Here is a 12,725-nt window from a genome sequence, read left to right as displayed (position 1 = left end):
ATCCGCGGATGAATGATTATGAGAGCAGTAGGCTGTGATATGCTGTGTTTTCAATTCATTCTGGCAGCCGGAGGGCGCTGGAAAGCTGTACTACTGAAAATTCACCCCATGGGGAACACATGAAGAACAGACACACCATGTGACATTCAGGAAGTATCTGACATATGGACATATCCACACAGCTCCCTGGGATCGTCAGATCGCTATTTTATGCAGATAAACACGTTTTAAGACAATAAACACACAATCGCGGCAATAAATGGTTGGTCTGTGTTCTTTATGCCATGTTGGGTGGTTTCATAATAGATGATATTTATAATGCAATGCTATTCCACATAGCTTTTAGCATTGTATATTTTCTGTCAGATTTTTTGACCCGAAGCTATATGAGATCACATATTGTTATATAAAACACTCTACATATAAAATATAAAGTGATATGAAGCAAGTTTTGAATAAAACATGATTTTAATCGTATAAATTGTTGTTTTGCTGGTGTGCTAAGCTAACATGCTAGCTTGCCCTAGATGCACCTGCCACTGAGTAAATACTTTATTTTTATGAACATTTTCTAAATGTAAAACTACTGAAACGCTTATTTGGATGAAATGCATTCAATAGAGTCTCAGTGAGGGTAAAGTGAGAGGTTTGATTTAGAAATGAGGTTTGAATAGAACAGTTTGAATAGAGAATCGTTAGTAATTATAATGCAGACAAAAGAATAATAATTGGAGCCATAACCAGTCCGCAGAAGTGTGAATGCCGGGGAGACAAACTGAATGGGGCAGTTTGCACCTCTAAACAATAGAGGCAATACAGCGACTGAAAGCTGAGAAGATGTGGCAATAAACATCAGTTGATATTTCAGCGATATCTCAAAATAAAATCACATGAAACGATCTTGTAAAACGTTTAATAAAATGCAGAGTTTTAGACTGATCATCTTCAGATCTGAAATATAACATGGTCAGACTTGTGGCTTTAGCTGTAGTGCATTTCTAGATTTCTCCAAGGCCCACTTCAATTTTATTTTCATAAAGATATATCATACAAATAAATTTCTAATAACTTTACAAAACTTTGAAGCTTATTATAGCTTTTTTTTATTATAAAAAATATTATCATTTTGACTTTACAGTAAACTGCCAGGTGTCTGCTTTCAAATGAGACCATAATTATGCTTTTAGTGCAAAGGATTCACAAACTGTATTTGTTTTAGTCTGAGTATACATTTCTTAGGATTTTTTCAAAATTTAGAAATCAGCTTAACAGGTTAAAGAGCGCTTATATAAAAAGAGCATAAAAAAAAGCTCTGAGTTCTTCTCTTTATCAGTGTTTCTGAGCTCCTGAAAAGCCTCTATTGTAGTTTCGAGTTTCTTCCTGGAACGGAAAAAATTCACAATATTCCTCATTATAATAATTAATACGCAGAATAAAGGGGCGGGCCTGGTTGAGTTAGTTAGTCGTGTGTTAAAACTGCCGGTTATGGTGAGGGGTGGGGCATTTCCCAAACACCAATCACAACACACAACTCCAGTCGACCAATCAGAACACAGTGTGCTTTTCAGAAGGAGGGGCTTCATAGAGACAGGAACTAAACAGAGTTACTGACAGACTGGGAAGAGAGGAGCCGCAACAATGGAGAATATGCGGGAAATAAATAAACACAGGTCCGTTTTAAGAAGACTAAAGAGCCAGAGAGCAGAAGGACAGATCTCGGATCACTCACCCGTGTCCTGAGGGAGCGATGAAGTACAGGCAGCAGTGCACTCGGCTGTCCGGCATTTGCCGTCTGTTCACGCGGGACTCTGCATTCAGATAATCCTCAAACTTGCTGTCGATGTGATCAATGACCGGCTGCCAGCTGGAGCAGACACGGGAGATTCAGGTCATGCTTTCGGTTCACAGTAACACCATATACCCATCCAATTAGATCAAGATATTAAACCATGCCGTGTTAATTACATCTGGCACTCTACCAGAATTGTTCTCACCAGTTGCTGTTGTCCACGGCATCCCCAAATCCTGGAGTGTCCACTATCGTGAAAAGAAGCTGGACGCCCCCCTCCTTCATCAACACTTTGGACTGCTCCACCTGCGGATAACAGACAGAAACCTCAACATGTAAACACTAAACATGTAAGACCTTACGAATGCTAGTGTGCTTGGTCATTTGGCAGGGCTCGACATTAAGCATGTTCATGTGCTTTCATCGGTCATTCACTCGTCCGAGTAAAATATTTGCTTGTCCGGAAGGTTTTTTTTGTGTGTGTGTGTGTGTGTTGTAAATATAATTTATTCTGAAGCAATATTCTCATCAGTGTTCATTCAGCTATGACATATTTAAATCTGCATATTTGTGATATTTTTACCTTTTATAAAGGTATTTTCCTAGCCTGACGTGGTCATACTCAGCTCTAGTCAAAATATGAGTCTGATGCTCCATTGGGCTGTGATTATGGGGCGTGTTTCAACCAAACCAGGAAAGACCTCAATTGGACCGACCAACAACCAATCAGAGCAGCGGAGCGACGCATTACGTTAAACTTGGAACATACTCTGCAAGAACAAAGAAATGTGTTTGTTTTCTCGAGGTGGCAAGAACACGAACAAAGTCCGTTCTGGCCAGTACATGCCATACTTCATGAGAAAAGCAGGTGCCGATCATCTGTGTTTTTCCGCATTAACCCCACCCACTTTAAATGTCTGACCAATAGTCAATAGTCCGAGACAATAGTTCTTGGACAGCTGCAAGAATAAAAGTTCTGCTCAGGCGATGTGTTGAAGACAAGCTGCGAGAACTCCCAAACCAGGGCTGGGGAGCGAGAACTTTTTTCTCTGTTCTTGCGGAGTATGTTGAAGCATTTAGTTGTCAAATGTCAACAGAACCCAACTGCACTGCGTTGCCAAGTCCGCGTTTTTTCCCACGGGTTGTTTTCCATGTCCACTTGTTGAAGCGACTATTATGTGATATATAGACCCATAAATGCGAATTTTAGCAGGCAACCTTGCCAAAATAACACACATTTTACCCCCCAAATGCCATTTTTTCCCGGAGAACAAGCCCTACTTGGTGTTTAATATTACCTCAGGGTATTAGTGGCATGTGATGCATAGACCAGAGTTTCCCAACCCTTTTTCAGTCATGGCACCCTTAGAAAATGTTTAACATTTTGTGGCACCCCCTCGCATAAGTTACACTAGGGGTGTAAGAGGTACAGATTGCTCATGGGTCGGTTTGTATAACGTTTTAGGTTCACGGTTTCAGTACGTTAGGTATTTGCTATGTTTAGAGAATAAAGGACTAATAAAAATAAAGAAAATAAGAACAAATAACTTAAATACAAGCACCAGCACAAATAAATACTATTGAGCAAAGATACTTATAAAATGAACAATGCTTTTCATGTTTTTCAGGTAGGTCTAACATTAGTTTTTAGGTTGAGAAATTGAATAAATAATCAAATGTAAAAAAACTGCATATTTAACTGTTTAAATTAAAAGCTATTCAATCAAGAGCAGTGAGTGATGTCTTCATATTTTCTTTGACATTAAAGGTTACTGCCCCTTTAAGATCGAATACAGGGATATGCGTTGTCCTTCTCGACTGTATAAAGTTCTCTTAAGGCATATTCAGACTATGTCTGCTTGGATACTCAACAAGATGGACATGCTGACATACTTTTTGTGTGAGTTTGTCCATTCAAGCGCAAGACTTGAAAGAGAACTCAATATTTGCGCGCTGTGAGACGTGCGCGCGCTCTCGGATGAGTGCAGAGAAAGATCTTCACACTGCGCACGCGCTCTCATTCGCGTCTTCTGGCGGATATAAAGGGGTGATGACGGCGAAATGACTGGCCATACGGCAGCGCTCGCATGCATTGAACACAGTTTACAAAGAGACACGGTTTTGCCCATTTTTTCTTTTATTATCGCTGTTGTAGTGTAGGCCTATCACTGAGGAGCCAGCACGTGTATTCATCGACAGAAACATCCATAAAAGCATTATTTTCAAGTTACAACCCATATTAAAGCTACACTGTGTAACTTTTTTAGTTTATTCTTAGCTAAAATCACTTAGTTCTTTCAAAAATATATGTGCTCATTAATGTATATTTACTTCTTTCAAGTAATAATTCATTCTCGTAATTTTATAATATACCATTGAAAATACATACGTGTTGAGGGTTCGGATGGCGGTCGCCATTGTTGCTCCTCCATCTTGAAAGTACATTTGCCAAAGAGGGACATACCCGTAAATTCAAGCTTCGCTTTTCGTGTTTTTACACTCGATGGCACCGTGTCGAATATGAAGAGGAGGATTGCTTGAGGCTGCTTTATGATGATGGAGGATCCCTCTTAAGCCCCTTTCACACTGCACGTCGGACCCGCAATATTCCCGGAGCATTGCCGGGTCCCCTTCTATGTGAAAGCAACCACGTCCCGGAATTGATTACCGAATTCGACCCGGGTCGGGGACCTTGTAATATTGTGGAATATGTATCAGAGTCGCCAAGGAAGCGGAAAAGAGAATTAAGACGACAACGCAACAGGCAAATCAACAAGACAAAAGTAAATACTGGAGTGGCCTTTCCAAGATGGAAAGAGCTCATGAGGAGCAACGATTTTAAAAAGGACGCCGACGTTGCCTGCTTTCTTCTCGACAGGTAATATTAATTCAGCCTATTTGTGTATATTGGAAGTTTTATTGTTGCTTGGCTAATTGTATCATGGTGTGCTGTGCATAACACTAGAACGACGTCTAGGATAGTTTTCCTCGCGTCAATGATGAAAAAGTATTGTTTACCAACATAAATCCGTGTTCTATGACGGATAACATGAGTTTAATATTTTAATTGCATTATAATTTGTTTGCCTTACGCTAGTGATGTCGTACAATATACAGAATAACGATAGCACTGATAAAAGTTACTTTACTAAGATTAGCTTGCATTCGTCTGGGAACCTGATAGCTGATGTTAGCAATGAACTGGTTAAAAATAACAAAAACGTAAAACTATTATTCATTTTACATAGATTAATTTGATCATAGATCATTTGGTAAATTAAATAACTGCAAATTATAAGTTTTCAAAAATTACCTCATCACTTGAGTTGAAGCAACACTCACCGACGAGGTCGAACGGGAAGCCATGACTAAATCGGCCACCGTAGGAGTTGAAACGAAATCGAAATTGAGAGGAACAGAAACTATTATTCACTGGATGGTCATATAGCTTTACACCGCTAGATGGAGGAAAATATCACACAGTGGAGCTTTAAAGATGCGTCCTCATCAGATGTGAGATGAACCACGGTGTAAGTACGTACTGGCACCTTTTACACGGCACCCCCGCTCACATCAGACGGCACCCCGGTTGTGAAACGCTGGCATAGACAGTAATCATAAAGCTGAAACGTGGTGTGATGCTTTGGACTCACTGAAAGCTACAAGTACAAGCATGCAGGACATAGCATAGCTATTACTGAAGTATGCTGCAGAAGCGTAGGCACCTGGACGTGCATGTTCTGATCTTAATCAAGGCCTTCTAAAAACCTTATAATGTTATTTTCCCAGTGCTCAACTGATACGAAAAAAGCAGCATCTTTTGACATTTAGAAAACAGAACTTGGCTTTGTACCTGAACGGTTTTCTTGATTCTGTGCGAAGGCCCGGGGTATTCTCCAGAGTACAGATCCGTCAGGAACAGGGAGTTTATCAGCGTGGACTTTCCCAACCCTGACTCTCCTGAAAAAGAGACAGAATATAGAGAAACGTGAGGTTAAAGTGAGAGCTGAATTCAGTAATATATCCTATAAAAATAGATTTACTGAAGGAAACAGTGCTTCAAAGACAACAAAAGAAGTGTTTTAGATATTTTAGGTGAGCTTAGGTTTTATACACCCATCAGGCATAACATTATAACCAGTGAAGTAAATAAAACTGATGATCTCTTCATCACGGCTCCTGTTAGTGGGTGGGATATATTAGGGAGCAAGTGAACATTTTGTCCTCAGAGTTGATGTGTTAGAAGCAGGAAAAATGGGCAAGCGTAAGGATTTGAGCGAGTTTGACAAGGGCCAGATTGTGACGGCTAGCTGGCTGAACGTCTGATGCATATGGGACACTTCTCTGGAAAACACTTTAGGAGTTTCAAAGTTGGCATCCAATTGGCTGAATTCTACAGGATGTTAGTGAGACGTGTGTTGCGTTGTTTAACGGTTCGCCTGAAAACTAATGCCCTGACGCCAAACTCCCTCGTGGCAGATGAACGCCGTCGTGTTTACAACTGTGACAATGAACACTTACCAGGATCAACTAAATGCTGATTTTCAATAAAACTGTCTCAATAAAACTGAACGCAGCTTTTTCAGAAACTATCAAAAATATGCTATTACAAAAGAAGAAAAACACATTGAAAATGAACTCAGTCGCACAAATGTAACAGGATATTCAGTATGTTTCATTCTTTGTGAATGCATTGCCAAAGATTTCGCTTGCGTTTCTCAGTTTTCCGTTTGCTCTTTTGATACAAACCTCTTGTGGGGGCGGGCTTAACCGTGATCTACTCTGATTGGATGAAGAGCTTTTGATGGACAGGTCTACTCTGACATGCACATATTGGAATGATCTCACGGTGCTTTGTATTAGTTCGTAAAGATGAGCTCTCAGGAGAGACATGGAGCGGCGGCGGCTTCGCCAGAAGTTCTGGCTTTAACACATGAATTATTTAAAAAAACGTTTTATGTATTTCACCAGTGGCTTAACTGTTTTAAAAAGTGGGTGGGAAAAGTGTGTTTCCCACCCGCAAATTATGCCTATGTATATCAATAACACGAACAAACTGTTGCACACTGTACATGGATACAACTTTTATCGATATTATTGGTTACTTCAATAACACAAACTTATTGCTGCCTTGAAGAACAAGCGGGTGAAGAAGAAGTCGTGGCCGCTCCATGTCTCTCCTGAGAGCTCATCTTTCCGAACTAATACAAAGCACCGCGAGATCATTCCACCTGTCCATCAAAAGCTCTTTATCCAATCAGAGTAGATCACTGTTAAGCCCTGTGGTGTGACAGGCAGCGGGGCGAGGGATCGCGAGAGCGGGCCGGTGATTAATGTTGACAAGTGCCAGCTGCGTGGCACACCGGTCTCGTCTCGCGGCCATGTGACGGGAGCATAAAAGGAGGAACAAGAGCTGCGGAAGACGAGAGAGGACCAGGCCTGGATTTTATGTTATGTTTTGTTTGTGTGTTTGCGGGCAGTCGTCCGTGAGGGGCTGTCCGCGGTTTTACTTTCGTTTTGTTTATTTCTTTTGAATTAATAAATGTTGTTGAACGTTCGCCGGTTCCCGCCTCCTTCCTTCCATCCACGAACTTCATTACAAGCCCGCCCCCACGAGAGGTTTGTGTCAAAAAAGCAAACGGAAAAATGAGAAACGCAAGCGAAATCTTTGGCAATGCATTCACAATCCACGATTTGCAAAAACGAATCTTTGAAAAACATTAACAAAGAATGAAACATAGTGAATATCCAGTTACATTTGTGCAACTGAGTTCATTTTTTTCATTTTCAATGTGTTTTTCTTCTTTTGTAATGGCATATTTTTGATAGTTTCTGAAAAAGTTTCATTCAGTTTTATTGAGACAGGTAATTCCACACACAAAAATCCTTCCTTACATCTCCCCCTCCCCCATATTGACAGAAATGAGAGCGTTAGGGGGAGATGTGAGGGAGGATTTTTCAGCCGGGACTTTTTACTGCGCCGAGTCGAAGTACTCTCAGAAGTGCTATTCCGCCATACATTATAGTTCTCCTTTTTAATCCCCCCAGAAAAGCGTCACGTTATTTTATGTCACTATACTTGATCGTTCAGCTATTGGTGTAACTGTATTGAAATAGAGAAACGGGGAGGTGTTTGGTCGCTTCTAACTTGATCTCTGTTTGGTACCATAGTGAATGAACTGGGCTTAGTGGGCTAAGCTAAATGCTATCAGATCGTCACCGCGCGTCAGAGAGATTAAGAGCACACACTGAGACGAGAGAGGGATGGATCAACTCATCTTAGTTAAGAGAATAACAATAAGATTCCCTCAATAACATAAGTTTAATATAAAAAAGCGGTGAAGTATTCCTTTAAACAAAAAAAGTGATTGTCAATTATCCAGAATCATTTAGAAAAGTCAAACACAATTCTTCATCATTATGTATTTAGGATTAAAGTGTGAACACAGAGCAGCGGGACTAAACCAGAGTGACCAGAGGAACGCCGGATGCAGGCCAGAACTAATAGAGCGCGGCATTCATCCGCACGCTCTCACGCAGTGAGGTCAGCACATTAACTAGAGTAAATCACTGCTGGCAGGGCGAGTGGCTGGCACCGCTGCAGACTTGGCCGCTTTCCACACCCAAACACTAATGCAAGAACAACTGGGTAAAGTCCACCTGCACAGCCAATTTGTATTAGATCAGCAAGAGAGCGCTATAAAACTTCATTAATGACAGATCTATGTGATGGAATAGATATTTTGCAGCCACAAATAATGCCTTATGACTTGTGAAAATAACTCAAGAATGCACAACCACAAGTCCTCCGGTGAGATTCACAAATGCAGGGGACGTCGTCTGCAAAAAAAAAACGCAGTTTGCATGCAAAGCCAAAGCAAACACAGAACGAAAGCTTTCAGACCAACTCTCCCATATCACATGTAAAAGAAGCAACACTTTTTCAGGGTTTTTTCTGTGTAAAAAAGAAAAAAGGTCTTGAGTGGTGTCTCACAGACATGGTGTCTCTCACACACACACACACACAAACACACACACTTCACTATATTAGTGAGGACATTACATAGACTTCCATTGATTTTATATCAGGTTAATGATATTTTCTATCCCCTAACCCAACCCCTATCCCTAAACCTACCCATCACAGAAACATCTGCAGAACAACAGATTTAAATAAAAACATGTTTTGGCTGATTTATAAGCCTTTTTAACTAGTGAGGACCAGTCCAATGTCCTCACTAGTGGGTCATTTTCATGTTTTACTATATAAGTGAGGACATTTGTGTCCTCACAAGTATTGCCAAACAAGGAACACACACACACACACACACGCACACACGCACACACGCACACACGCACACACGCACACACGCACACACGCACACGCGCCTATTTAAAGGGTTAGTTCACCCAAAAATGAAATGTCTGTCATTAACTCCTCCCCCTAATTTCGCTCCACACCCGTAAGACCTCCGTTCATCTTCACACACAGTTTAAGATATTTTATATTTAGTCTGAGAGCGTATGCAAGTGTATGCACACTATACTGTCCATGTCCAGAAAGGGAATAAAAACATCATCACAGTAGTCCATATGAGACATCAGTGGGTTAATTAGAGTCTCTTGAAGCATCCAAAATACATTTGGGTCCAAAAATAACAAAAACTACGACTTGTCTGACTGTCTGAAGATGAACGGAGGTCTTACGGGTGTGGAACGACATTAGGGTGAGCCATTAATGACCGGAGTGAACTAACTCATTTTTGAGTGAACTAACCATTTAATTTAAAATAAATTCAGAGAAACAGTTTGTTACCTTGATATCTGTTTATTTCGTTCCTCATTTTTTACACTATTTACAGATAAAGCAGCATAAAGAAAGATTTTTTTTTTTTGTACAAATAGCCATATTTTCTGCCTTATACAATTTAATAAAAATGATCAGCTAGCCAACAACAACTTTGTTCTGTTTTCCCCTCACTCCAATGTACACTAAATGATTTAAGGCTATTTCGCTGCATAATGTCAATATAAGTTGAAATACTGTGGATAATGAACTTATTCTTACTATCCACTCTTGCTAAATTAGCTAAGAACACTTGTGTTCTCATGTTCTGAATAAATCATTAGACTGATTCGTGAGATCAGTGTTGGACAGATCAGTTGTTTTAACCAGTCGTTAAAATTATTCTGTTCAAAGGAGTCATTAGGTCACGAATCAGACATTTGTGGACGCGTTGGGTTTGAATCCCATCTGTGGGAAGATTTGCGGAAGATTTGTCAGCACACAGAAAACGCTTCATAACTGGATAGGATTGGTTTCCCTTGTATTGAAAGTATTGTTTATATTAGCTGGTCAGAGGAGAGTCAACGTTTTTGGAGCGCAATCCACACTCGGCAGTAATTTTTTGAATGTGTCAAGTGCAACATGGAATTGGTCTTTGAAACTTTTTTGACTAATATGTTAAACAAGAGAGAGCTTAGACCGTGCTTATTTTGAAGACAGAGAGAGAAAGTCATCTATGCAGCAATCAGCAGTCATAAATTCTACATTACTCAATATCACGATAACTGATCAAATAAGGCTTTGGTGGGACAAAAATGTGTTTTGGCAGCCGCCAAAAAAATTTAAAATATAGGAAAAACCCTGTTTTTAAAATGTCAGCCATTTAAGGTGCTCTTCACAGCAAAGTCCTTGCATTTTTCAAGATGAACAGGATGTGAAATCACTGCTATTCAACCCCAGCTTCCTGTGTGGTTATCCAAACAGCATTTAGACCAAATGTCAAGAATGTAGTTTAAAACTGGCAAATGTTCAAAACTAGACAGGAAGCTTCTCAAGTGGTCATTATGAACCATCACGAATGTAGTTGCATGCTGAAGATCAAAATCAATACATTCAGTGAATGTGCTTTCTTACCCACAACCATCAGGGTGAACTCAAAGCCGCGCTTCACTGACTTTCTGTACACTTGGTTGGGGAGGCTGGCAAAGCCCACGTATCCCTCCAGACTCTTCTGCTGCTGAAAACAGAGAGACAAACACGTTCGATCAGGGCTACACCATAAATAATACAATCTTTACTCTCTATTAGGTAAATGTCAGTGCTGGTCATACTTACTGCTGTGTATTTGAAGTCCACAAGTGCATGTTAATAGATGAAGCCGATGGGAGATTTTTTTGTTGTTGGAAAAGTCCAGCGTCGAACAGTATTTTGGGACATGAAGGGAGAGGAAAATAAGAGTGAGCACAGAAATGTATGACATGCACAAAGTCAGAACTATCTAAGCACACACCAAACTTCATACCAAATGCGATATCATGCATTCTGACTTATTTGCACTGTTAAAGAGTTGATTCTCATGATAAACATGGACAGCATTTAAAAAAACAAGTTGGACGTATGAGAAGTATTTCTGTGATAAATACAGTTTCAGTTTTTTTTAAGTATGGCCCTGTATGATGCCATAAAGGGGGGAATTCCTTATATGGGCACTTCTCCTGGATGAAAGTGCGTTCACACACACACACAAACACACAGAGTGAGAGCGCGTTCATCATTGAGCTCTGTTAAGGGAGCCGTCGGCGGCGCTGGTGTTGTGTGTTTAGACGCGAGATCACTGTCTCTAAAGAAGTGTATGTGTGTGCGTGTTTGTGTGTGCGTGCGTTAGTGTTGCACGATATACCGGTACTAGAAAAGTATTGCGATAACCTGCTATTACAAACGGTACGATATGGACTTTTTTTAGTACCGGTACTTTAAGGAGGACAGCGCTAATATAAGCTGTATTTCTTAATGTGCGTGGATGTGTGACAGCAGGTGTCAGGACACGTGTGTGCAGAGCTCTGCTTCCACCGGTCACTAAACATTGGAAGTAGAAGAGTTAAATATATACATCCAGTGTTCTGTATTTTGCGTATGTGAGTTTTTGTTGTAGATGTCTATATATATATAAAAAAATTAAATAAAATAAAAAAGTGTACTGTGCAAATTAATTGAGATTTCTTACAGCTCTTACAGGATGTTGGCCTTGTCTGTTTTGTTGCTTCTATTACTCTCCCCTTTTTTGTAAGTCACTTTGGATAAAAGCGTCTGCTAAATGATTAAATGTAAATGTAAGTGTAAATATACGCGCAGCGCATGACAGAGAAAGCAACAGAAATATGCGCGCATGAGGAGAAAAGGTGCGCTGCGGGAAGTTTCTCGCGCTACCGGACTCTGACCTGAAGCGCGCACACACGCCTTTCAGACAACAAACATGCGATCGCCATTCAGTTCTTTTGCGGATTATTATTGGGGTTTGAATGGTCAAACATAAGTAAAAATGCACGGTCTATTCGGGTCAACACAGTCGGATATTTCTTTAGTGAGCGTATACAGCTGAGGTAATTAGATCAGTGCAGGTCTTAAGCCAGACCTAATATTCTGTGATTAATGTTAAGTAAACAATAAAAAAATAGAAAACCACCACATGCTTGGCCAAATAACTCAAATATATTTATTAACAGGGCTCTACATAACGCCCATTTTGGGCGCATTTACGCCTAAAAATTACTGCGTGCGACTGTGAAAAAATATTTAGGCGCACCGGTGCGAGTGAGCTGCTCAATTCTCATGAATGGATGTGTAATACATTCGGAATGAAAACTACAACTCCCAAAGTGCATATACACAGAGAAACTGACAGGCTACGTTCCTACTGCAATCAACTGCTTTTCATGCCTTCAGTCAGCAGAATAAGTGCAAAAAAGTGTGCGACGGACTACACTTTGTGATCGTTTACAAAGTGAAACGTGTGTGACGACGCAGCCATGTGCACTTTACCAGACACCTCACGCTGATGATTTACAGCCAAATCAAAATGAACTGGAAATACCACATTTGGATTATCACAAACAAGCTCAGAAATTAGCGGATGCTTGGGGCATAAATGCC

The 12,725-nt window shown here is 40.3% G+C and overlaps 1 protein-coding gene across 2 annotated transcripts in view; it reads right to left on the bottom strand.

Annotated features, from left to right (window-relative positions):
- septin7b (septin 7b) overlaps window positions 1–10,807 on the bottom strand; it is a 35,846-nt gene extending 25,039 nt beyond the window's left edge. For both annotated transcript variants that reach the window (XM_067447759.1, XM_067447760.1), the window contains exons 1-4: window positions 10,710–10,807; window positions 5,643–5,749; window positions 1,995–2,095; window positions 1,730–1,864 (exon numbers count right to left, since the gene is read on the bottom strand). In XM_067447759.1, coding sequence (XP_067303860.1) covers window positions 1,730–1,864; window positions 1,995–2,095; window positions 5,643–5,749; window positions 10,710–10,719 — 353 coding nt within the window. In that variant the 5' untranslated portion in view covers window positions 10,720–10,807. The remainder of the gene's footprint in view (window positions 1–1,729; window positions 1,865–1,994; window positions 2,096–5,642; window positions 5,750–10,709) is intronic.
- Between the last annotated feature and the right edge of the window lie 1,918 nt (window positions 10,808–12,725).

Source organism: Pseudorasbora parva, chromosome 7 (genome assembly GCF_024679245.1).
Source record: "Pseudorasbora parva isolate DD20220531a chromosome 7, ASM2467924v1, whole genome shotgun sequence".
NCBI lineage: Eukaryota > Metazoa > Chordata > Actinopteri > Cypriniformes > Gobionidae > Pseudorasbora > Pseudorasbora parva.
Note: the sequence above shows the minus strand (reverse complement) of the source record. Positions and strands in the feature narration are given on the sequence as shown.